A 27,488-nucleotide genomic window follows, 5' to 3' on the forward strand; every position below is an offset into this window, starting at 1 on the left:
TTGCTAATAAATGGGGAAAGTTCGTTGATGTCAACAAAATGTCATCAAGAGCTGAATGGTGGCACTATATAATTTAGTGACCCGGAAGGAGACTATGCATGATTGCTGAAAGCTTTTGTTGCAGCTGAAGAAGGGAAGCAGAATTGCATTGTAAATGGCAATAATTGGTAGAACCAATGTGTAGCCAATACGCAATACAGTGGGAGTTGTTACACAACTCTGAGGGGCTGGTGATTACCACCATATTAATAACCAAGGTACAGATACACCAAGAGAAGGACACAAAACAAACTAGGCAATGCTTGCTGGACATCTCTCTTAGACCTGTTATTTCATACATGCCTGTTGTCCATGCTGCTTTTAGCCACATGCTTTTCTCCACCATGGCAGTTAGACAGAATCATGGGAAGAGTAGCAGCACCTTGCAGAAGGGATCATTATACTACAGACACTCTAAGGGTTGATGGAGGGCAGGGCTGCAGGCATGCAAGCTGGAACCAGGGCTGTGTTAATGTTGGAATTTACATTTGCTCCCTTGTTAATATGTAAATGTGTATTCACTGTGTGGTTACTTTCTAAGGTTGTGACAGTTTTTTGTTTGGCTTGAGCAGGTAGCTGATGTAGAGCATCAGAGAGCTTGGCCGTGAAATGAGCAGCTTCCTTTTCCAATCCCTGCAAATATTGCAAAGCAGTGGTTAGTGATAGAGTGAGAAAAAACGGGACCTAAAATATCCTCTGAGAAGCCTCTTCATCTTAGGGAACAACAGGGAGGCAGACCTTTGCACAGACAACCAATGGAGAGTGCAGCCAGCTGGCCTCTGGTCTGGAGCACTCCAGAGTGCAGGCAGCAAGTCATGAGCAGTTGCCTCTTCTTTTGCCAATGGTGTGAGAACTTGCTCTGCCCTCTGTAGGTAAACAGGAGCTAAATTTGGGTTTGGAGGCTGGGAAGGATTGAGGGTCCCGCTGCTCAGATTTAGCATGTTGATTTCTGAGAGGCCTTGGCTGATCATGCAGTGCTGTCCCTACGGCAGTTTCTGTTGGACTTGTGGCTCTTAGCCTGTTCCAGAAACATGTTCAGAAAGTGTCCTCTCACCTGCAGGACACTTGCTGGAGAGTGGTCGTCCTGTAGCTAGAGCCTTTTTGCTTCCAGGGAGTTAAAGACTTGGCACACTTGTACAAGTTAAAAATGTTACGGGGTTGCATCCTTAGGTGGTGTAAATCGTTAGGTCAACTAATGCTGCTTGAGGACTCTGAGCGTTGTCTTAACATGCAGTTGGTTTGTCTCCTGTTTTGCAGTCTGCAGTATGTGTAGGTGGTAGTCTTTGGACTTTCAGCTGACGTCAGTCTACTTGAGTTTCCACCAGCATCCAGCTGTGTTTCTGTTTCAGCTATCAACTCTTTCCTACTATCTGTCCAGCCTTCAGGAGAGGTAGCAGCTCATCAGAAGGTGAAAGACAGTGGTCTTCATGGAGCCTCCTGTTTCATAAGGTCTTGTTTTTTTTCTTTTCCAGAGGGACGGATGCTCATTCAGGACATCTCTTCCATCCCCAGCAGGGGGCACTTGGAGAGCACGTCTGATTTGGTCGTGGACTCCACCTACTACAGCAGTTTTTACCAGCCATCTCTGTATCCTTACTATAACAACCTGTACAACTACTCCCAATACCAAATGGCCGTGGCCAGTGAGCCTTCTTCAAGTGAAATGGGGGGTACGATTGTAGGGTCAGCCGTGAAAAACAGCCTTCGAAGCCTCCCAGCAACATACATGCCAAGCCAGTCGGGAAAACAGTGGCAGGTATGATGTTACAGAGGTGTTACACAGAATCATGAGGTGGACAGTAAGGTCTTTCTTGGGCCTGATTCTGACTTCCTGTTTACTGATCTCATGACAGTGCATAACTAGAACCAGATTCCAGGATGGGATTAGGGCCCATGTTAGGAGAATTAGCCAGAACGGGTGGTTATGATGCAGTCGGGAAAACAGTGGCAGGTATGATGTTACAGAGGTGTTACACAGAATCATGAGGTGGACAGTAAGGTCTTTCTTGGGCCTGATTCTGACTTCCTGTTTACTGATCTCATGACAGTGCATAACTAGAACCAGATTCCAGGATGGGATTAGGGCCCATGTTAGGAGAATTAGCCAGAACGGGTGGTTATGATGCAGCGCAACGAAAGCAATGATGCAAGTACAAGTAGGTTGCTGCAAGCAGAGATAAGGGGCACCCACTTGATTTTATATTCGGTTACATCATAGTAGGTTTGGGGCTTTTTTCCAGAAGAGGAGTCCAGCTGAATTACCCAGCATCATATCCTGGGAGTTTCAGGTGTCATTTCTGACAGGCATCAGGAATCTGTTCTGTTTCTACTTTTCACATCCAAGGTGCTGAAGTGACCCAGGAGTCCATGCTGTTGCACAGTGGGTTGGTGGCAGTCAGTTTAATGTAACCTGGCGAGTTGCTAATGGTGTGTTTTAGCAGCTGCAGGGCTCCAGGGCTTGCAATTTCCACTTGGGTAGCTGAAGTTACAGGCTGTGCCTAAAAGTTGTCACCTGACCTCTGTTCTTCGTTAGTTTGGGTATAAAGCCAGCAGAGCACTCTCACTCTGGGACTTGATAATTGTAGCCTGCTACTCAGCATTGTCAAAGACTGGAAAAAGGGGAAGTCTGCCAAGGCAGAGGATTCTTGGCATAGTAAGTGGAACTACTTCAGTGACCTTGAGACTGCTTGGTCCTGGGCTGCAGTGGTGGTTTTCTGTCTGAGATTGAACCTGGGAGGCTGCACCCTTTGAGTCTGCATACATCCGTGTCCCTTGTCCAAGGGCAGACCTCTTCTGTAGAGTATTAAGGGAGGGCAGGCTGCCTTCTGCAAAGACTCTGTTGTGAAACCACTCAACTGTGAAAGATAAAACATCCACCAAAACCTCCTTTCTAAAGGGAACAGATGGGTCGTCCCCCTTTGCTGACAAAGAATTCCTCTAGCAATTCTGGCACAGGAACCAGCTCTGAAAGGGCATTTTAGCTTCTTCTACCAAGGTGCGGAACTAAGACCAGGATGATTACAATTGCTGTAGCAGTCCACATCATCCTCAGTGAGGCTTTACTATGATTTAGACACTTATTTCATGGCAAGGTTCTGAAAATGGAGGGGCCTCCTGGGGCAACAGCTGGCCAGTCCATGAATTTTAAAATCATGGCTTTACAGCAGTCTTCATTTCGTACTATTCCTTGTCCCTTTTTCACCATGAGTACAGCTGCACTGGCGAAGGAGCTGTCTCCCTTTCTTCTGCTGTGCTGCCTACAGCACAAGAGCTTTTCTTCTGTTGGTCTGTTGATAGGCTTCACCCAAATAACCTTCAAATACATGGAGGTGCACATTTTCACTTAGGTTAATTGATAGCATCTTCTCTTGCTACTGAATTTGATCACCAGACTAGAGAGAGAGTTAGTCAGTGCATACTGGGCACAGGATTTGTGCATGGTAATGTGGTGAGGTGCCAGTGCATTTTTAGCTTTTTCATTTTGGTTGATTGAGATAACTTGATACATCATAACAAAGTATTTCAGGTAGTTAGTTATTCTGAAGGTTTTATAGTACCTAGTTTGTATGAGCCTGCTTGCTGAGCTTGGAGATACCATAACAACACAAACAAGGGGCAGCATATTTGTCTTGTGAGAATAATGTTCTTGCAAGGAGCTGGTCCCACACTTCACCATTCCTCCAGCCAGTGGAGACTTCTGTGATTTTATTTGCTTGAGAAAAAGGAAAGTAAATTGGAGGTGAGGACTACGCTAGTGCATAGAATTTGAGGAAGAGACACATGAAGTTACAATGAACTATGTTAGACCTTGCAGTGAAGATTGATGATCTCTGAGAGGAGTGTCCTCTCATTTCTGTACTGTCATTTGAAACTGGACAGTATATGCATGAAGTCTTAGTCTTGCGTGTCCATTGTCTCACTGTGAAATTTCCTGTTTCTGGTGGGACCTTTGACACCCCTTAAGGAAAGAAAAGCAGTAGAGTGTTTGCCATGTATTTTTATCTTGGGGCCCAGCAGAATCTAAAAGTATCTTCTGATTTAAATGCCACTCAGTTTGTGGGATACTGAAGAGGTAATTAAGGAAAAAAGAGGTAATGGTTGTCAAAAAGTACCATTTTTCTTCCAGGCTCCAAGTTCTGCATGTTCATTTCCACCTTGTGGCATGTATCGCATGGTTCCATTCACCTCCATGGGAATTTAATTATTTACCTCACCTAAGATTTTAACTTTCCCTAGCTAATCCTTTTGGCATCTCTCAGTGCTGTTCTGGCAAGATGCCTGTGAAGAGAAACTAGAGTTGGTGCTTTCTGCCTGCAGAGGTGACATCTCCCCAGCTTCTAAAAGGCCTAAAACCAGGACCCAACTCTCCTGGTCAGCAGGGCACAGTGTAGTTCAAGGTCAGTGTCATGCAGCTTACCAGCTGTTTCTCAGAGGCTGATCTGCAAGAGGATTGTTATTGCTGGAGGAGTTATGAATCATGGGGGTTGCATACTGTTACGACAGCATAATATTGCACAAATAAAAAGTTTTAGTGGGAGCTAGGCTAGATAATGCTTGATGGTAGTGGGTGCAGTGATGCTGAGGTTGTAAAACACTGTGCAGCGTGGAAGATGGTTTGTTGTAAGGGGAACAAGTTCTCAGCTGCTACATGTGGTTAACATCGATTCTGCAAGTGGAAGGTCCTGTCATAACAAGGAAAAGCTAAGAGATCTGGGGCTGTTTAGTCTTGAGAAGACAAAGAGGGGACTTCATTAATGTTTACAAATGTCTGAAGGGTGGATGTCAAGAATGGGCCAGTATCTTTTCTGTCATGCCTTGTGATAGGATGAGGGGAAATGGCATCAAGTTACAACACAGGAAGTTTCACCTTAACATGAGGAAAAACTTTTTTAGTATGAGCATGATGAAGCACTGGAATAGGCTTTCCAGAGAGGCTGTAGAGTCTCCTCTGGAGACTTTGAATACCCTTCTGGGCACATTCCTGTGTGATCTGCCTTAAGTGTTCCTGCTGCAGCAAGGGGGTTGAACTTCAGAGGTCACTTCCAACCCCTACGATTCTGCTATTCTAAGGTTACCAACAAGGGAAGATCACAGTCTTAAATGGAGAAGGATGAACAAGTTCTCAGTCAGACATAGTAAGGAGTTAAGAGTTTCAAAGCATGATCCATAAAGAGGAATCAGACGTTGCTTACACCTTCAGGGGGTTTTGCTGGCAATGCTATGCAGGCTGATTCTCTCTAGAGGAAAAACACTGCTGTATCTACACAGGGATACTTGCTGGGCTGCCTGTACTGACTGTTGTTTTTTTTTTACATGCACAGGCTTTTTTAACCAGTCTTCCAGTACAAGTGAATCTGTTCATTGACTGGTAGTGCTGTAACTGTTTTGATCAAGGTTTCTGATTTATTTTTTTTTTCTTTACCAGAATGATAGCTGTGCAATGCCAGCTGTGACCAAATCAGAGCAGCTTGCAAAGCTGTGAGCCCATAGGATGGTTTCTCTGTTGGTAGAAGCCTGGAAGCTGCCCTAGTTTAAGCAGTGTAGACAAGAGCCCTCCCTTTTCCAGGCTCTGTTGGTGGAGGCTCGTTTGTCCTGGAATAACTGTAACCACACAAGGAAAATTGCATACCGAAAGATAACTTCTGGATGCCGGCAAGGCCTTGAGCAGCCCAGCTGTCTGCTGTTTCAGAATTTAAGGAGCAAGGGAGAAAAGCCAGGGAGGAAACATGTGAGTCTGTGTGGGATGTGATGAGGATTAATGCATCATTGAGCCTTGGCAAATAAACTGAATAGGTGAATCTCTAATGTAGATTAATGTCAGATTTCATTAGTCTTTGTTCTTTGCAGAGGCTTGCGTACTTGAGTGGATTCATAGAAGTGCACATTGTATAGATATTTCTGTGTAGGTTTTGTTAATTTGTATATAATTATCCCAGAAGCTGTATCTGTCATTATTTGATAAGCGTAATGAAGATGATGATTTTGTTTAAGACCACTTCAGTCATTTATATTCTGCTGATTTTGCAAGCTTTAAGGCACATAATCAGATGTGACTAGGATTGCAAATTAAGAAAAGGCAAGCTTATGTCAGAAGGGAATGTAGCAGATGTGGTGGTTACTGTGCATCTCCTTTCACTCTAGTTCTGTGTGGGCATCTGGACCCTCCTTTTGAGTTCTCGTAATTGTTCATTACAACAAGAATTTATGTGCATTCAATTCAATTAACAGTTAAATGAGTTCACCAACATCAGTACTGCAAGTCAGAGCATGTTGGTGTTCAGTGGAAGTCGGTGCTTCTGAAACCAGTCTCATTGTGACCCACTTGGGGACAGCAACTGGAAAATGTTGAGGTGACTGCAGTCTTTTCTACCATGGCAACAGTAAAACCAGGATGGACACATCAGAATCTAATTAGATTTAATTCCCCAAGCTGGCAGTGAAACAGTTGGCTTGTGAGCCACAGTGTAAGGAAATGGCTCCCTGTGAGTTGGCATCCTCCCCAGCTATTGTTAAAACTTTTCTGGTTCCTACAGCCAGACTAATCTACAGGATGGAGAATGGACCTGTACACCTAAGGACCAGTTGCAGCACTGTCGTGTGTTACTCCAGGGATCCTGCTTCAGAGAAAGATGCTCTGAGGTGTTTTTTGCTTTCCTTCTTTCCTTTTTCTTTTTTTTTCTAAGCTTGACAAATCAGTATACTGACATCCAAACCTCAATATTTTGTCCTTTGCTTAAACCAGTTCAGACCGAAAACCTGAAATAAGTGTTGGTGAAAGTCAGACTGAGAAATTCTAACACATTTTCTAATATGGGAATGGTATTTACCATTTGCTGAGGAAGGAAACTGTTTTTGAAGGATTTCTTCAGAAGTAGGAAACATACAAAACTGTCTTTAACTAAATCCAGGAAAGTTTGGCCATCATAGGACAGCTAGCACTTGAACTCTTAAGAATAGCTGCTCGCTAGTAAAATAGATTGCTTTTTTCAACTTTCACAACCTGTTTCTAGATTCTGGCACAGTTTTTCCTCCAATAAGCCTGGCCTTCATACAGAAATGTGCGGTCTAACTCTACTAAAATAGATGTAAAACGTGTAACATATATGTGCATATGTGTGTAAATGTATACACATTGTGCATTCGCAATCCTAATTTTATGTGTAAGCAGTGTGTTATATATTGTATTCATAACATACCCTTCACAATACAGATTTATGCTAAAAGTATCCTAATGTTTCTGACAGCTCATGTGTGACATGAATGCAATCCATATTTCTTGGAGGAGCTAATCTAAGCTGTTTGTTTTCCGATACTGCTGATAGGGCTATATCTCTAGGTGTCACTGCAGTTGAGATTCTGATGGTAACATATTGTTTATGGGTCACTGCCTTTGTCTAAAAGAATAGGTTGGAACAGAATAGCAAAGGTTAATTAAGTTTGTCTATCAAGAAGGGACAGATATAGATGTCTCTTGTATTTTCTTTGCTAGAATCAAAGTAAGTCAAGGCAGGATATCATAGACTCAATTTTCCCTTCTGCTGGAAAATATGCTTAGCTGGTTTTAGGAACGAAACAAAACCACCTTGGGCAATGCCAATGCAGCAGTAGTTGTGAGGGGTCAGCTCATGGCCAATAGCATTGCAGAGTGGGAAAGTAACAGCAACCCTGTTTTACAGCTGGGGAAACTCTTAAATGAGGAAGGTGTTAAATAACTTGACCATGGTCACGTAGCCCACAGGTGACAGTGGGGAGATACCTGGTGTCTGGATTTCTACGCCAGTACCTAGTGGGTGCCTTCTAGCCTCATGCCAAAAACCAACCTGTGAATTCTGCTGTTTGCAAACACATAAATGCAAAATGCTATTTTTGTATACAACCCCTAAATCTGGCTTTATTTTTAAGACCAAGGCAGAAGGGGGAGGCTATGTTAAAACTTGTAATGGCATTTCTCTGGTGTTTCCATAAATAATAGAATTATCTAGGTGATGTTTTGTCTGAATAAATAATCTCTGAAGGGCCAGATTTTCTAGTTTCTGAGGCTGGAAGGAGAAATTACTCACTGCCTGTGCCTGCCTTAGTGATCTGGCCACCTTCTTGGTTCTTTCTCAGTGAAGATATGTAGAGGTTATGCAGGTGCTGGCAGGAGCTTGAAAGGAGGAGCTGGACATTATGTTGCTCTCCTGTCAGCAGTTGAGAAAGCTTTTTTGCAAGACTGGTCTGAACTGAAGCAAGAGAATTTTCTTCATTCTTCCTTGGCTTTTAGTACATGTTCTGCCACTGTTGGGCACTGCTGCAGGGCTGCACTGATTGTGCTTGGTGACGGACGGATCCTACTTCCAGCTTGCATGTTTTTGGACAAGCTGTAGCAGCTCAGGTGTTCAATTTAGGAGCTCAGCTTGCTCTTTGCCCTTCCCTTCCACAGCACTTCCTCACCTAAAACATGCTTTGCTCTTGCTGTGGTGATGCAAACCAGAATGGCTTCTGGGACTGTCCCAGCTCTTGCCTGTCTTGGTCTCACTGTAGGGCTGGAAGGAGTGGAAGGGGTGAGGGAGGCAGGAGAAGCCACCAGAGAGTCAGGTATCTCCTCCTGTGATCCCTTCATGACCCCAGCATTCCCCCAGAACAGGACCCAGGGAAGGATCCCAAACCTGGTACATGACTGCGGTGTTCAAGGCCAGACTGTCCCAGGTTAGAAATAATCTGAATATTCCAGGTTTGGGTTTGTTTTTCCCCCTCCCTTTCTGGCACCTGAAAGTGTGCAAAGACTCTCCAGAGGTGTAGGAGTTAATACAGAGCAAATGCCCCTTCTCATGGGGTAATGATCTCCTAAGCCCCCTTTTTAATGCAGTGCTAAGGTCAAGAATTTTTATGATTCGTTGTTTTTTTATTGTTACTGTAAAATGGGATTGCTAAGCACTGTAAAAAGGAAATGTTATGGTTCAGATTTATTGCAGTGTGTATTCTAAACAGTTTAATAAAACAAAACCAAAAGCTTTTAGATTTTCTCCAGTGGTTAATGCATAGCATATACTTTGCAGGGCCAAGCCTCTGGCTGTTGGTCAAACTGTGGTTCATAGACTTGGTGTGGGTACTAAGATTATAAGACATGTCACTTGCTAGCTGTGCACTAATAATAATAGTAGTAATAATGCATTGCATCCAGAGATTTTAGGCAAGTTGTTTTTTTGGTTTTTTTTAAATAAACTGAGAAAAAAACAAAAACAAAAATGTTTGAAAGGAAACGGGTCACTACATCCACTCTGCTGGGAGAGGAAACGTGCGTGCCAGTGTCTCAGTGCCAGGGAGGGATCCCTCCATTTTGTAACAGGTGGAAGAAGGCTGTCTCCTGCAGGTGACATTTTCTTAGTGGTACTTGTGCAGGGGAGAGGTGGAGATGTGGAGACAAGTGTGTGCTGCCCACAGGCCTGTCCCAACCAAGAGAAGGAAGGCGTTGTGTGGAAAATGGCAGGTAGAGAGGTGTTTGCTAAGTTTTTTCCCTACTGCTTCCAGACCTATTGAGCTTTGCAGATGTGCAGATTGAAAATGGCCTTTGCACTGAGCTTTTGTGCAATTTGGGTTGCCGATCCGTAATTTCAGGGCAGAGGCAGCTTGGGTTTTGCTGAGGGCGTCTGTGCAAAAGTACAGATGACTGTTTCCAAGAGGAGACTGCCCTTATTTAGAGCAGCAAAAGGGATGCAGGTGGCTCTTTTGAGTTCAGACTTTTTTGGGGAAGGAAAAAAAATTACGTTTTTTTAAGATCAGTGTACTGGTTTTCATGGATGAAACTTTGGTGCATGTTGAAACTTTCTCTGCACACATAGGGTGCAAATGGTACAAAAATCACCTTTTGAATATTGCTTTAATTTAAAATAGGAAGACTTTTACAGACTAAAAGGATGTTCTGCAGATCCCTCGATACATGTGCAAATATATGCAACTGTGCTGCTGTCAGAAAACAGGCACAGATGCACTTTGCTTCCTGTATACAGTCACTCCTCACTCTCGGCACTTAATCTCAGTGCAGGCCAAGCTCAACATGGAAAACAGGATGTTGCCTTCTGTCTCGGAGAGCACCAGCAAGGTTTTATGTGACTTGTATCACATTGTTTCCAGCTAGGCATAATAAAATGAATATTGAATTATTCAGTGGACCCCTGGAAAACAAAGAATGACTGCATTCTGGCTGCCTCTCCAAGAGGTACTGGTGGCGCCTTCTGCCAGCACCAGACCCTGGTCTGCTGGCATGGGGCAGCTGCCATGGGACAGCAGGTTCAACCCTTGCCTACAGTGCTCCATGAGCCCAAGCTTCACAGGCTGGGAAGTGCTTGAGTGTTGTTGGCTGGGACTCAAGGGAATCACAGTGGAGCAGGTAGAGCTTTTCTAATCAATGCAAGATGCAGCTGAAAGGGCTGTCAAGCACATCTGCTTGCAAAGATGACATCTCGTGGCATGGGTAGACATGCATTACTGTTGGCACTGCTACCATTATACGTAGTATGAAACTGTGATACTTTCTTCACCTGGAAGCTTTCCATCTTAGTGTTATTTGGTGCTAGCAGACTTAGGGAGACCAGGTAGTGTTTCCTTTTCTGTTGAAAATCCTGATCTTGTGAAGTGTTTGGCTGCATAATTTTGAGCACTGTAGTGAATTGATGTTGTAGGACTTTGGGGCAAATAATAGTAGATGGTAGTTCTTTCATAAAACAAAAAATTTTAAAAAGTGTTACCACCTCTGATTAGATCAGTTTGGATGATTTCAGGCATTGGAGCACAATAAAGTTTGTTTCCTGAGTGCTGCCAAGTTAGCTGCAGGCTGTGGGAGGGAGAAGAAGTTGTCTGGTGAACACATTGCAGACATAGCAGACTTAGTGGCTGGTGTCCAGCTCTGGCTCCACTATGGGCTTCCCATGTAGTCTGTCCACAACTTGGTTTCTCTGGATAAATCAGGAAAATATTTTTTCAACTTTCTGGTTGGTAAGAAAGAATGTGTGTGTGTCACTGCTCAAATGCCATGCAGCATGTTCCAAATGAGCAGTCCTCCTTAGCCACCTTGTAGGTAGGTCCCTGTCAGAGCAGTTGCCACCAGCCTGAGATGGGTTAGTCTTTGAGGAGGGGTAGGGAGTGGATGGATGTTTCAGCTCTGACAGTGGCTGGGTGCATGCAGTTGAAGTGCTCTGGAAAGCTTCCTGTGGTGTTGTCTGTGCCGTAAGCAGGGGTCTTGCCAGGAAGCTCTTTGTAGTGAGGGGTATGTGCTTGTGTGCCAGATACAGCTTCACCTCAGGTAAGGTAAGCAAGCCATTGGTATGCCAGTGCTGCTGCTGGGTCACATCCCGTACCACACCAGCTTACCTGTAGCTGAGTGACGTGGGCATGCCTGAACCAACCGAAGCAAAAACCCAAGATCAGCGTGTTAGAATTTTACTTCCCGTGCCCCCCCTGTGGCCTCCTTCAGAGCCAGGTGCAGGGAGCAGCGGGCTGCCCGCATGGTGCTGGGGCTCAGCTTTCACAGGCTGCTGTTGCGCTTCTCTCTCTGGCAGGTGAAGGGCATGGAGAGCCGCCACACCGTCAGCTCCCAGTACCACATGTGCTCCTACTACCCAGCCGCCTCCTACCTGGGACAGGGGGTTGGCACTCCCACGTGCCTCCCCCAGGTCATGACTTCTGATGACATCCCCTCCTACTCGGAGTCAAAAGCGAGAGGTAAGTGCACCATGAGGGTATCTGGGACTGCCTTGCCTTGGGACAGGCACCCAGGTGATGTGGATTGCTGCAGGGAAAGGAGGAAGGCATCAGAAGGTAGGTGTTAACAAGATGGTGGCTGTTTTCTGGTGGCCTTGTAGTTTGGTGGCAGTGGAGGGCTGTTACTGTACAGAATGGCAAGCCTGAACTTCAAAAGTCTTGTGGTTCAGGAGCACAATTAGTCATAACTTTCTGTTCCCGTGTATGTCTCTGGAGTTAGACCTGGGGTGCTGTCTTTGGTGCTCACTGCCTGTCTCCTTCAGAGGAACAAAGAATTATCTTTGCCCCAACCACAGATTTATCTTTCCTCTCTTGTGTTTTTTCTCAGAAATATCATCCATTATTTTTTCCACAGGCCTTCCACTGGGTCTTTGCTGTCCTCTTCTTTCTGAACCACATGGGGAAACTCTTCCTGTGTCAGAACCATGTCTGGAAGCCCATTGCAGACATGCTTCATTGTTTGCTTTCAAACTCCTCACACCATGTTACTTCATTTAAAACTATGGCAGTTAAATTTTTCTTTTCATATCCAGTGCTTCTTGGCTGTCCTAAGCATTACCAAAATCTGATAATTTCCGGGAGAGTGTTTGTGAAATTACCCTGTGGTTTTGTCAAAGTTTCTTTCACTTCCTTGTTCCCTTGCTCGGATAGCAGGTAGAGCACACACATAGGTCTTAACGGGACCCTGCTGCAGTAGACCAACTCTATGGAGCTGCTTCCCTGCCTTTGGAGTGGGACAGTAACTGGCGCTAGAGAAACAAAAAGCAGAGAGAGTAGGGTGATCCTGCGTGGTATGTCCAAAATCCTTATGCCCCTGCAGCATTCAAAGGTGTCCTGAGCTGTTGATGGCCTCTGAACCATTGTTTCAGTTACCAGCAGCAGACCTGCACTCCATGAATTGAGCTAATCTTTCCATAAGCTTTTTGCACTTTTTGTCTCTCTGGCTTTCAATTAATTAGCAGTTTAATTTTGTATGATCTGTGGGAAGTATATATTTGTATTTACTTTACACCTGCCAATTTTCTGTAGGTTTTGTTTTGGTTTTTGTGGGGTTTTTTTAGAGAGTCACTGCCAACAGTATTCCATCCTCATTTGCTTGTCTGATGCACTTACACATTGAAGTTAATCTTCTCTTTATATCTGATGTCAGGATGTATGTTGCATAGGTTCCATAATTGTTTGCAGTCATGGCCTTTCTGTGGCCAGTGTTCTGGTATCTGTTGAATTTGTGTTGTGGTGAAAAATACAGTGCTTATATAATGGCAGAACCTTAGGGACTTAAATTTTGGAAGGTGAGGTGTGTATAACATCGTATATGTGGCTGGTGTAAATTTGTACTGAGCCCTTGAATTCAGTAACTCGAGAATTACTTATGCTGAGGAGGTTGCTGCTCCTTCAGAGTGGCTGTTTTCTGAAAGTCTTCCAACTATTGTGCCATGTCAGACAGATGAAGAAACAAATAATGGTATGATGAAACCTTAGACTTTTCCTTCATCTCCAGTGTTTTAAATGGCTTAGAGAAATCAGTGATCCTTGGTTCATTTTCCATCTCTTTTCTTCAGTTTTATTTTCCTCCCTCTTCTCTGACCACGACTGAACAGTGACGTCTTCCTTTCTGCCTATTGGTTGGAGAAGCAGTTGGTTTTATGTTCAACCACAGTTAACACTTTTTCTTGCATCCATCACTACTAACTCACTAAGAACTCTAACCAGTCGAGTGTTCTTACAAATAGACAAAAGACCTTCTACCCTTTGTTCCCAAATGCACTTCTGTAATTTTTCATCACTCCAGAAAAAAGGTGTGCGCAATGTGCCACTGATTTTTAAACTGCATAAATACTGTATTTTCAATAATCCCTGACTGCTTCTCCAGACAGTATTCCACACACAGATATTGTTCCCTAAGTTATACCATCAATCAGCTACCGACAAGCAGTAAGATGTAATTTACTGAGATCAAACAGCATTTTCCAGACTCTGAAGAAGTGTTTTTCCATAGCAGGGAGCTAGTGGGTGAAAGAGGCACCAGTATTTTTGTGAGAAGCTTGAACATGCAAGCAGGACCATACCCATTTAATGGGCTTGTAGAAGCATCTTCTTTTTCATCATGTGTGTTCTTGGAGGAGATGCTGCTTTTACTTTTTCCATCTACAGACAAAGTAATGTTCCCAGGGTGTTAACTGATTATTTACACTCCCATGATTTCTTTTTTTCTGGTGCTTTCCACAGTCCTCAGAGGGTTTGAAGTTCTTTGCTTCTTTATTTTCATCTTTGTGAGTGCTGAGTGCAGACTGTGGCCAGTGGATCCTGGGTAATAAAGTGGATGGTCCATTTACCCCAGAGTACTGACTGCTCATGCTTTCAAGTGCTGTCCCATTCAAAAGACACATTCTTACATGTTTCTCCATTGGTTGCTGGACTGAGCTTTCTGTGCAATCCCAGTCACTGTGTATGAAGCCCAGTGATATGTCTCTGCAGTGGTTGCTGTTTGCTAAAGGCAACTCTAGTGCACGTTTTAAATAAAAAAATAGTATTTTACTCCTTCCTTCTCTGCAGTTGAAGTGGTAACCGTGCTCAGAGACTTGTTTTCTTTCTAGGGACTTGTTTTGTTTCTGTGTTCATAGATTTTAGGTCCAGAAGGGAACATTAGGATCATCTCATCTTACTTGCTATATATAATACTGACTGTAAAACTTCACGTAATAACTCATGCAGCAAGCCCATAACTAATTTTGTTAAGATCTATGTGAAGATTTATGTGTTGTTAATCCAGAAATCTTACAGAAAGCTAATAGTGTGTGTAGAAGAGCAACAGGTCAAAATAAAAAACTCATTCTGCAGCCGAACTTTCAAAACATCAGAAATATGTACCTTTAACAAAAATGGTTATTAAATTTCCAAGCACAAATCTGAGATAGCCTTAGAACACACGCAGTCTATTACCCACACTTCAGTTGTAACTTCAGCTTTATAGAGGTTTTGACAGTTCATGTATTACCTCAGTTATTATTTCAGTCAGACTATTTAATTAATTCCGTTCTGCTAAGTTAACTGCCTGCTTAGACCAGTTATATTGAAAGGGAGGAGAGATGAGCTAGCAGATCAACAATTTACAGTTTTTATGAATGATGCGAAGTTCTCAGGAAGCTTTTGACATTTGTACATGAGGTCATACCGTGTTACAGTGTGTTGCATGTAGTAATGGGCTGACATTTTCTGAATGGCAAAACACCATCAGTCAACCTCCTTGCAATCTGAAGTGGTTCTAAGTAAAATGGGTTTGCTTCCAACTAAGCTCAGCTGCTGCCCTTCTAGCTGAAACTGGATAAAAATTGAGAGAAAATGAAGATAAAACAGTGACAAATGGCAAAAGGATGTTTTTGGAGGGCTCTGTTAGATCACCAGGTTGTAAATTGTATATAATAATTTCTAGATGGGAGAAGGATTTTGTACCCTGTGCTTTCAAAATATTTTTCCTCTCCTTTTTTCTTCAAGAGCAATGAAGGGAAAAGGTGTATGAAAGGTTGTTACCAGTCCCTGCACATGCAAAGCATACTTTAAAACATGTATTTCTTTTGGAGGATTTTGAATGGCCAAGTGTCTTATTGCCATTGATTTCTGTGGGAGTAATGCTCCAGAGCCACAGATAGCCCTGGCTGTAGGATGAGAGAGGACAAGGAGTCCTGGCAGGCAAAAGGTCTTTGAGACCATTTCCTTGAACGTGAACGGCTTTCTGCAAGTATTCAGGGTACACAGAAGGCACTGCAACAAAGCAGGCTGTTTTGGTGTGGCAAAGAAATTACCCCAAAGAGTGGAATAAAACCCTGAATCTATTTACGGTTTATTCACAGCCAGCTGGCAGGCAGAGCTATGCTAATAAAGAACATAAGATAAGTGGGGTGCCTCTGTGAGTAGAAGATAGCCCAGTTTTTGTCCATCAGTGTAAGCTGAAGAGTAGCTGTTGCAGCGTCTTGCGATCTGGGTGTTGTCAAGCCGGAGAGGTACCACTTCTGTTCCTTTTCTATGCACCTCTTCATCAGAGCACCACTAGAAATACCTCTTGAATTTTGAGGAGTTTCAGCAGCAGAGGGGGCACGTGGGAAGCATATAAATTTGCTTCTAGAACTGATCCAGTTCAGCAATGCATAGTTTCTGTGTTTTTTTGTGTGTGTCTGTGCATCTTTTGTTTAAAAAGTGACCTCTCTTCAAATCACACGCTGTCTGTAGTGAAAAAGGAGCAAGCAGTATTTGCTGAAACTCGTGGTATTTTCTACTATCCATCTTAAACAAAACTTTCACTGGTAAATTTTGAAATAAGACAAAAGAAGAAACAAAGGGATAATAATATAAATCTGGAGAACTTGAACAGTCAGTTGAGGTGGGTCACTTAATATTTGCACAACTGTTTCTCTTTTTTTATGCATTTTCATTGCTGCTACTGACAGTCCCAGATGGCTATGGTGTGTGCAGCTTTCCTTAGGCACTTAATACAAGGATGGCAAACAGATTTTGAACTGTTTCTCCAAGCCTTAGTTTACACTGCTGGTTGTGCATGTGAATTTCAAAACTTTACAAACCTTTTTATGCAGATGCCCTTTAGCATGCCAATTTAATTTTCAATAAGAAGATTAATTTTGGGCTTAACTAATGAGATAGTTGTTGAGTTTGGGGATTTTTGTGGATCTTTTAAACCAAGCAAGTTGCTAACCCTGATTTTTTTACATTCTTGCTTCATCATTTCATTAGCTTGAACAGCGCCTATCAAAATACATTTGACAATGTGAGGCATATTCAGTATAGGCTCTGGCAACTCATTCATCTGTATTTGTTCTAGCCTTTTTGTAAGTTACTGGTCTGTGCTCTAAATGAGGCTGGGTTGGTAAAGATGTGACCAATATTAAAATAACTTTATATAATGTCTGATTGCTAGTGAAGGGAATCCCTGAAAAGAAATTAATGTACGCATTTGCTTACATCAGGTTTTGCTTCAGCTTATATCTGATTAAGAGGTTTATTTTCATAGTTTCTTCTTGAAATGCAATCTTTATGTTACACTCACTCAGAAGCACACAGAAATGAAATAGTATGTGCAGGAAAGCAACTTGTCATTGGACAATTTCAGAATTATGGTTGTGATTCATGAGTTTGGCTGGTTCATGGCAGAGTGGCTGATGAGCCCTTGCTGTTTGCTCTAGGGGAAGCTGCTGGTCCTGCTGCAGGAGCTGAGCAAGCTGTAGTTTTTGCTGGTTTTCCCCCAAGCCTATTTCTGTAGAAAAGCAGGTATTTTTGGAGTAAGGCTCTAGCATCCTCTAGGAGGAATGGTACACTCTTGTGAAAGCTACCTAGGAATGCTTTCACTTACCAGCACCCTAGCACAAGAGAGTGGGGTAGCCTGAAACCTTGAGAGAAGACAGTGGGACCCCATCCAAACCTGAGCAGTGGAAGAAAAGTTCCTGTCATGGCATGTGTTTATCCACTCTCTAGTATTTTGTGTGGATAAAAGGGTGCAGCGTTTTTAAGATTCAAGCTTATGTTTTGGGCTTGCAGGCATTGGTATGGTAAAAAAGGGATCTAAGGGAAGTCCTGGGAAAATCACATCAATAATACAGTGGGCTACAGCGGGTGTGGATTCAGGACAGTACATTTAAGCTTACTGCCAAAATCTCCAGTTTTCGTAGGTTTTTTTTTTCTGAAAGGAAGTTCCTGGTGTCCCATCTACCCTGGTCTGAAACAGTGGGTTTTGATGCACACCCTTCACTCTTGCTGGCCCTTGTTGGAGGTGCAGCAAAGAACAGATGCTGTGGCAAGTGATGCCACCTTGACAGCACACCACAGACCACACATGGTGGCTCTGGGTCCCATTCTGGCCATCAGTGTCTCTCTGCAAGCCCTTGCCAGAGTGGTGTACTGGAATAAGTAATGTCTCTGATTGCTTTTCCTGAACACATTCTGTCTTTACCTTTTTTTACAGAGGGAGGTTTCTACACAGTCCGTATTGCATTTAGGAGCATTATAGAGTCATGTGTCCAAGACCAGTGGTTTGTAGCCACTGCAATCCTGGACTTATTTTCTGCCTGCCTGAACAGTTTTTTGTGTGGGGTGGAGGATGTTAGTGTAGGTGGTGAGGCTGTGTGGATTTTGTTCTCTCACTATAAAGTATGTTGAATACTCCACTGAAAAAGTACCAGTTGAACTGCTTCCTTTTACACCCAGTGTGGGTTTCACACTCTGATTTTATTACCTCTGGCTACAGAACTTCTACTACTACAAGCAGAAATTGATAGAAATTGTTAATAGTAAAACAAACTTTGCCATAAAGTGATAAAACTCTTTAGTAGAAGGCATGTTAGGACAGTGGTGATAACAGTATGCTTATCCAAGCATAGTTTGTAACTGTGACACACAGTGGTACTGCTTGGCTCTTTGCTTTGCTTTAATGCGCAGTTGCATTCACATAGCTTGATTGGTTAAGAGAAGAGAGAACTCACTCCATGTTCTGCATATTCTGTGCATGAGAGTCTGTGTAGAGCAGTTCTCAATTCACACCAGCTTTGCAGCTCAGGTGAGAGTCTCCAGCAGAGCTGATGCTTCCGCAGCCTCCTCTGCTTATAAAGGCATTAGCAGACTGTGAGAAATTGTAGGAAAAGAAGAATTTGCTACTGATGTGAAAAGGGAACGGGAAGAAGAAAAGAAAGTGAACAGGAAGGGGAGGAGAGGGGAAAAGGAAGGAAAGAGAGAAGAGGGAAAGGGGAAGAAGAAAGGAAAAGGCAGTATTTCTAAGACTGCAGCTCTGTAGACTGGCTTCACTTCTAGCAGGGAGGTAATGAGCCAAATTTTGACTCTTTGAAAGAGGTTGTGGCAGTCCATGGCACTGCTCCCACTTCAGAATGATCTGAGAGGAAACAAGGGTAACATCGTTCCCCTCTGCCATGCTTGTGTGCCATGAGTAGTCTCCTTTCTCTATGCATTATACCCTGTCAAAAGGATAAACTTCTGACAAGAGAAGTAGCTTTCCTGCAAGCAGTGGGCAATGAAGCTGTGGGACAGTCAAGCACTATGTGTAACTGCATAGGATACAGGGGAAATGGTGTGTGAGCAGACAGCCCATCATTCATTCTGCCTGTTCTATAAATATGCATATTTATCTTGCATGTGTAAATAATACCAGGATTTGTTGCCTGCATATGATGTATGTAACCCTGCAGGGCAGGGTGGGGGGCAGATACCAAGGCTACTTAAGAGGCTTTCTTAATTTAGCAACTTTTATCATGCCTGCCCATCAAGTGTTTTTAATTCTACACTTCAGTGTAACTGATGAGTTTATTTCCAGTGCTCCTTGCAGGCATAGCTTAGACCAAGCACAAGTTGAATAACCTTCAGGAAAGCTGTGCTGTCCTTCTGTCGGCCGCTGTCTTTGAAAATTGCCTGCAGAGTTAGTGAGCAGGAACAGTTAAGATTTACAAACAATGATGAAGCTTGTCATGCATCTTTCACCATTCATCATCTGGGTGCCGTGGCTGGGCGGTGAAGTGTTCTTCATAAAAACCAGCTCAGTGTGAAATACACCTCGCAGCAATGTTTACTGCTCTGAAACTCGTCAGCAGCCCTTTATAGTAAATCCAGATTGCGATGTGACATTACAGTATATCATTGCAGAGCGCGCTGGGGTTTACACTAGGAATGAGTGCAGTTCACACCAGATGAGATGTCGAAATTGAGTTATGTAGGAATTTGGCTGTTATATGGGGATAGCTTTTGTTTTCTGAGGACTGAAAGTTAGCTTTATATATAATATATATATAATCTACACATACCTGTACTTGTGTGTGGGTGCCTATATCGATAGAGAGATATATATACATGGATATATGGATACACACATGCTGTGCACACATTCTGTATACAAACACTGTGTGGTCAAATACAGATTTCTGTGACGGGTTCCTGTCCTTATTTTATTTCTTAAAATTATTTGAGTATTCTGTTGAAATGCTGCATTTTAGTATTAACTTTTCAGCAAAATAGCCATTTATTTTCAGAAAATACCATTGAAAATACAGTTATTTGAGTATTAGAGGTTTATGATTCCTGGCTAGAAATACAGAGTGGGAATTTTCGTAATTAATTTTTTTCTTAAGGTGAATTGGTTTCTTGGTAGCAGATACTAATATTGAATTTCTCAGAAGCAAAGGCATTCGACCTGTGAGGTGTGTTAGATACAGCTGGTGTGCTGCCCTTGGGAGAGCGAGGATGCACCTGGGTGCACCCCACAGGCAGCCAAGCTCTGGCAAGGCAGAGTGCTGTGGGAGCAGCTCAGCTGGAGGGTGTTGTTCCTGAGATGTACAGATGATGCAGCTGGCTGCTGAACACTGAAATGGACCTGAGGCCCATTGCTGGGTTTTGGCTTGGTTGGGGTTTTGTTGATTTTTTGTGCAAATGTCTCTCAAAGCTTGGGAGGTGCAACTTTGAACAGAAGATTGGGAGGAAATTTACCCAGAAACCTTAAAACATTGCAGATAAAACACTGGAGCTACAAAAGTTCCTGGTACATCTGGCTGTGTGCTGGAATGACAGATGTTCTCCCTGCTTGTTTCGGTTCCTTCAGCTGCGCTGTGGACTTGAGGTCATTGATAGGAAGATGAAATAATAGGTGCCTTTGCCCATTTACTTAAGTAGGATGTCAGTGCAAAATATAACCCAAGACATTTTGTGTATGACTAAATTGAGGCTCAGTCTTTGGAAGTAAATCTGTTGTCTTGGGAGTTTGATAGTCTGAGAAGCATCCCTGGAGTTAAACAGAAATAGCCACATGAAGTGGAAAGCAGGCTGTGTTGTTTTGCCTACAGACAAGGACACTAACTTGCTTCAGTGAAAGTTAGGTACTTCAGTAGCAGTTAACTGGTTAAAAGAATGAAAGAGAAGACCAGATGTAGACCAGCAAAGTTTTTAAGTGCTTCGTGTGATTTCAGTGCTGTACTGCAAAACCTGGTAATTAAGTGATATTTCACTGTCTTTAGTGCTGCAACTGCTTTGTCCTCTGTGTTTGAAACAGAGCTGGCATGTTCTTGACCCTTCTGTGAAGTGTTTTAGTTTTAGTATTGCCTGGATTTTCAGCCAGAAAGAGAGATGTGATGTTTGAAATACTGTTATATTTAATTTTCAATTTCTGAGACCCACAGAGATAACTGTACTTCATTTGTCCTTCTCACCTTTTTCAGCTCCTGCAGTTGATTTTGTGTGCATATTAATACTGCAGTAGAACCATACTTTTCTAGCTCAGAATACTTTTCACAAATGTGGTTATTGTTACTGATTTTATTTAGTTGATTTATTACATTTTTTCTAAAAAAAATACTGTAAAGCTTACCTTTCAGTCTGCTGCAGGCAGTACGAAATTAAAGCCTCAGATCCACTAATCAGGTAAATACAGAGGCTTCCAGGCATACCAGTAGCATTACAGACTTGTTCATGTTCATAATTAACTTAATAATACATTATTGATCTCACTGGCCTCTTTCCCAGGGGTTTTAAAGGATCCAGTGAGATTTCTTAGGGATGATAGGGGGATGAGAGAGAAGTGCTAAGCACTGTTACTGAAAATTTTTTATACTTTCTCTTTTTATCTTGAAATGGGGAATTTCAGACATCTTTTATCTTACTCCTGTGGCTTGAATTAGAGGGGTGGAGAGTAAAGCTGTCACCTAAAATGGCAGTGGTTTCAGATGACAGAACATTGCATATAAAATCAAAGTGACATATTTCTTCACAGCCTTGACTGCTTTATGTACCTGTTTGGTTTCTAGTAACTTTACTAAGCTCTGGTCTTCAGATAAAAGTAGTAAGCGGTGCCTTGACGTAAGGACACTGTAATGGCCTTAGGAAACTTGAGGTCTTTGCAAATACATCCTCAGAACAGTTTCATAGAGTGTGTCCATTACATTTCCCATTCTTGCAGGTGACTTATTCTTCTTGCAGTGTCTGCCATATATAGACTTAAAGAGAATGCCAGGAGTTGGGACAGGAATTGGGAAAAAAATACTCCAGAACCGTGCCACGTTAATAGTTCTTAGTGCAGTGTCAACATCCCGTTGTTACTGTCCAGGCATCTCTAGATGTGAGTTAAATGGGTAGGTGCTGGCAGGACTAAGAACATAAAAGGCAATTTGTATGCCAGATTAAGTCACTTAATTTTATGTTGCCTTCCCACACTCATACAAAGTTCCCGAGGTGGGGTGGCACTCTGTTACGGTGACCCTACAAGGAATCAAAGCAAATGTATCTACAGAGCACTGTAAAAATAGCCCAGGAGGAAGTTGCTGAGAAAAAAAGGGGAAAAAAACGAACCACAGATACGGTCACAGTGTGTTGGCTGATTATAATGACTGTCTTACAGCATCCAGGAGTTGTGAATCATACCTTAATGTTTATAGAAGTGAAAAGTCAATGTGTAGCTGGTTAATTTGACATGACTCTTAGGTTGAGAAAGTGTAATCGCTGGAGGGGACAGTTAAGTAGCTGTGCTCTGTGTCAGATTGTCTCGCTCTGACTACTGCACTAAACGCTTTCCTGATGAGCGATAGATTTGGTTAAATACCAGGGTAATTGCTAGCTACAGCATCCAGCTCTCTTAATGCCTTGTAGTACATCTGTATTAGCTCTTGCCTGAGGCTATTTGAGGTTTCTGCAGGGAAGAAGGCATGTAAGTTCAATTACATTGTTCTTCTTCGGGATTTGAAGGGCAATTGTTGCAGTGCTAAACAGGCTATAATAAATTGAATTCCTTTTTTCCAAACCTGTTGAAATACATAAGACATGCAAGTGTTACAGCTGCTTTCTGCTTGTCAGTGACATTATGTTAGTCTGTCCAACCAAGAGAACACTCAAGGAGCTATTTAGACAAAGTGTTTTTTCACTTGAAAAGTGGAAGAATACCAGACTTGTATCACTACGCTGGTGCGTAATGGAAGCCAGGTTTACCATGTAGCCCTCCCTGTGGGTCACTTAGGAGTTAAATAAAAACCTGTGAATTTGTTCCTTTAAGAATGGCATTTAACCTCTTTGGATTTATTTCCTGCTTTTTTTGTAATTTGCAGTGCCAGTTTTAAGGCTCTATGCCTGATGTTTGTCACACTGGCTCAGAGCAGTTGCAGACACTGCAAGGAGTGTTTTATTTTCCAACATGAAATAACTTTACACTACATTTTTTAGCAGAGTTTTGGATTGTCTTTTGGCTGTATAAAACACATTTTGATAAAAATCAGTCTGAGCGATTTAAGCTGGTTGTGTACTCTTTAATGCAGTGTAAAACTACTAAATACTCTAAACCAAAACTGTGCTCATCTCAGTTTTTTCTATCCCACTCTCTTGGATAAATATGAGCTAGTTCATAGAGGTATCTCTACCAACTGTGTCAAGCATGTCTTGTCCTTGTGCTTCCCTGAGTCACAGTTGTTTCCAGGGATTTTAATTTATAGGTTGAGCCTCTTAATTCTCCAAGGCGTAAATGCTGCACGTGGGTATGAAACAAACAGAATCTACATGACAGTGAAACAACACTGACTTCTTTAGAAGGGTCTGCTGTATTCCTGTTAAATGGACACTTTTGCCAGCACTAACCCAAAGGCAGCTCCAGCTGCCTAAACTGTAGTTAGAAAGGAGTGGGAAGAGAGGAATGTGGGTTAACCCTTACATTTGAAGTAATTGCTCCTCCTCAGCTATGGAGCTGACCTCTGTATCTCTAGCTGTCCAGGGTGGACCACTTCATCTGCTTTTCTTGCTGCATCCAACTGCTGTGCCTGTCAGCTATGTGTGTGGAGCAAGGCAGAGGTACCTGCCTGCCTGATGTTGCAGGGGAGAGAAGAAACCTGCCTTGACCCTGAACAGCACCAGGGACTCACACAGTTGTTCTGCGTGGTGCAATCTCCTGCATCCCGTGCCTTCTCCCCACATCAGTGCCCTGTGAGTGCAGTGGGTTGCAGCAGGGTTGTATGATGCAGCAGAGGATGAGCTCCACTTTTGGCTTCCCTTGCCTTGCCCTTACAGTGTTGTATCAGTTTTGTGTTGACCAGAGCTGCATTGAGCACTGTTGAAATTAACTGAAGTGTAGCACTGGAGTGGCCCTGTTGAAAGCAGGCAGTCTTTGATACATCTACAGTCTGAATTGGCCCACTACACCCAAGGAACCTGTCTTGAAGTTCTCTACAACAGGTGGCAGCAACAAAATTCTGATTTTCTTTCTGTTTATCTATTTGCTTATTTAAGAACTTTTCTGCCACTTAAACATGATATAAATTTCATCTTCCTGTCTGCTGACCATGGCAAGCAAGGGCAAGGGAAGCACATACTGTAAATTGTTCGCACACTTGAGCCCATTCCCGTTACCTTAGTAAGGGAAGATGGCCCAAGAACACTGGAGTGACCTAGTACCGTTGCAGGAAACTAAAACAACCAAGGGTTTGGGGCCCTATTAGGCCATGGTTTGTAGACCATTACAGAGGATTTTGGCCCTTTCTAGCAAGGCTGCTGCAGTCAGGATCCTGAAGAAAGAGCTACAGACTAGAGGGTTGACTGTCCCACCAGGTCTGCATTGCTACAGTGGTAGGAAGTCATCAGGGACCTCCTAAGCCTCAGGAGAACTGCTGGTGCAGCCAGCAACATTATTAGGTGCAGCCCATGCCCTCTCACTGATGGCATGTGGGGAGCTGGAGGCTGGCCCTTCACCTCTGGGCAGGACCTGCCTCTGTGCCTCACTGATGTTTCACAGTCTGCGTTTAATGCTGCTGTTGTGTTTGTGGAAATAAATATAATGTACCGGATCTGTCTGAAGCCTAATGTTGTGTGAAGCTTCATTTAACGTCTTTGACTACCTCAAAAATGTTTTGTATTTGTTTTTTGTCCTTGTTTTCTCAAGTATTGTGACTTATTGCAGCAAGGTTCCTAAACTTCAGAGAGAATAAATCTCACTTTAAAATAAGTAGCGACGTTTTACTCTATTCATGCATGTGCCCACCTTGTGCTGCGTATTTCATCAACACTTGTTGAACCATTTTATGGCACATCTATTTGATGTGCTTCCAAATTATAGTTAATATTAAAAATTGTAATGTCATGGTAGTATTAAGTCACTTTAAAGCCTCCTGGGCTTTTTAAACTGCAGATTCACTTAAATTGTAAACCATAAATGATAAAGCTTCTTCTTTCTTCCCTCTTGTTCAACTTTGAGCACAGTTCTTGGTGACTACAGTCTTGCTCATGCTGAAGTCAGTGACAAACTTCCTGCTGCTTTCACTAGGATGGTATGGTATGAGTTGAACATCCTTGTTCTCTTCTTTCCCAGCAGGGAAGCTTAGATTCCAAGATCATAAAAAAAAAATTTACATCTTTGAAAGTGAAAAATCTATTGTATCTACTGTAACAGACTAGCAATTAGCATTAGACTTAGCATTTTCTCTGTTTAGTAACCTATTGATTTCCAAAAGCTTGCAAAACATTAAAAAAAAACAACTTTTAAGCTGTACAATAAGACAGTTTTGCACTGAGCTATTCGTTTCTGAAGTTAAGACACCATTAAACATGAAAATGTTGATGCCATCGTTACTAGCTATTTGATTACTCTTTGAGCATTATGATGATAACAGGCATGGATTTCACCCTTGTTTCATAGATTTAAAGTTATATTGGTAACAATAAAACCGTAAAGAATTAAGATTTCATTTATGTGGATAGTCCTGGTGTTGTGCAAACTGTAATATCCTCCTTTTTTTCCTGATACGCTCGTGAAGATTAACAGCCTTTCTGACCCAGAACAGGACGTTCAGCCAAAATAGTGTTACGTTTGGATTTCTGTGTGAAACACTGAAAATTAAACATTATTATTAAAGCTCTAGGATCCTATTTCTTTCTGTTAGTATAGCTACATAAGGGAGAAACCTTGTGCCTTTGTCTCTCCACGTATTCTGTTACTTGATGAAATTATCCTGAACCTTACTTGATGGGCTGTGAATTTTCTAGTTAGGGCAACTGATGCTCCTAGAGGTACTTAGAATTAACTTCTTGTTTAGACAGATTTTAAATAATATATACCAAGCAAAACAAAGGCAACTATGTTGTAGCAATGCCCAGAAGTAGATGAGGAGTCAGTGCCTCCTGTGTTGCACTGCAGATAGATGTAGCACATGAGGTCTTTTCTCAAAACAAGGAGCAGCCCCCACATCTGTTGGTCTGCACCCTGCAGTGTCAGCACTCATCACACAGGGGAGCAGTGGGCAGTCTTTCATCCCACATGACAGCTCTGTTGAGTGTGGCTACCTTGCCACTAGTTAACAGCAGCTGGGGATGTCCATTTCAGTCATCTCTGTGTGGCATTATTGGTGGGTTAGGTGGTGTTTGGGAAGTATGGGAAAGCCTGTATCATCAGTGTAGGAGAAGATGCAGACTTGGAAGGAGATGGACAGTAAGCAGACTCCATAAAATTAGTGTGAGGTCCCCAGATTACTCCTGAGGGGACTGTAGGGTGCAGAGCGATGATACCGTTTTTTTGTCTTTAGAGCTGGCTCGATATTGTTCCGATCAAAACTTGTTTTGGAAAAAATGTAAGTCCGTGATTTTTCTGGCCGCACAGGAGAAGCACATGGAATGGTGAGATCCCTGCCTTGCTGCTATGCCCAGCAACAGGGAGAGACTAGAGAGTCCCAAGACTGCTGGCCGTGTAGCACAGTGATTTTGTGCAAAACCATCCTGGTAGGATAAAATGCCCAGAATAGCAGTTTGGGCATGCACACCAGCAGCTGGCAAGATAATTAAGATATTTCCTGTTAGAAATTACCGATACGTGCTTTTTTTAATCTTCTTGTTAGAACAGTTTAAATTACTATAGGAATAAGAAAAACAGTCCAAAAAGTTACTTTTTTTTTCTCAGCTGCCTCTGTCTTTTGCCAGCTTTCTGAGTACAACACACCAGGGACGTCTTTTTTTGATGGACAGTCAGTCTCCCATGTTCTGTATGGAATAGCAAAGTAGTATCCAACCTCCAGGAATAAAGAGATTAAAGGTCCCAGCTTTGTCACAGCCTTGTTACGTGCTGAAGCAAATAATTTCATTCCTGTGAGATTCCTTACTGCTCCTCAGCTAGTGGCAGATCTCCAAATACTCCCATCCCTCACAGCCACTTTTTTATATATCTTTCCTGGAAATCGATGCCTCCTCATATGTTTCCATGGCTGCTCTATAATCTTGAATCTTGGAAGTGGTTTGTTGTTGTTTCTTTATTTTTAAAAACATTTTTTCTTTATTGGTCTCTGGTTTAGAGCACAGCCATGCAAACCATTGGGTTTGCCCTGCCATGGTGGACTACTGAATGTCTGAGGGAAGCAGGGATCTCCAGAAATAGGTATGGTGGTATTCATAGCACAGAAGGAGAGGCATCTTTGCAGCACTGGTAATACAAAACCAAAGGGTCTGCATGTTCAGCAGAAGAGTTGGTTCTCGGTCTGTTTCTCTGTGTTGCTTTGCAAGTGTGTGCACAGGACACTTCAGGGTTTAAATAAGTGACTAGAGAATGGTAGGGAAGGAGAATCACAGAATCCTAGGGGTTGGAAGGGCCCTTGAAAGATCATCTAGTCTAACCCCCCTGCCAGAGCAGGATCACCCAGAGCACATCACACAGGAACGTGTCCAGGCGGGTTTTGAATGTCTCCAGTGAAGGAGACTCC

The 27,488-nt window shown here is 42.7% G+C and overlaps 1 protein-coding gene across 1 annotated transcript in view; it reads left to right on the forward strand.

The window, feature by feature from the left end:
• The window catches only part of DMRT1 (doublesex and mab-3 related transcription factor 1), a 54,164-nt gene that overhangs the window by 17,233 nt on the left and 9,443 nt on the right, over nt 1-27,488 (forward strand). Inside the window, exons 3-4 of the mRNA XM_009993618.1 lie at nt 1,512-1,795; nt 11,577-11,739. Coding sequence (XP_009991920.1) covers nt 1,512-1,795; nt 11,577-11,739 — 447 coding nt within the window. The remainder of the gene's footprint in view (nt 1-1,511; nt 1,796-11,576; nt 11,740-27,488) is intronic.

The sequence above is a fragment of the Chaetura pelagica genome, unplaced genomic scaffold, assembly GCF_000747805.2.
Source record: "Chaetura pelagica isolate M959 unplaced genomic scaffold, ChaPel_1.0 scaffold42, whole genome shotgun sequence".
In the NCBI taxonomy this organism is placed as follows: Eukaryota; Metazoa; Chordata; class Aves; order Apodiformes; family Apodidae; genus Chaetura; species Chaetura pelagica.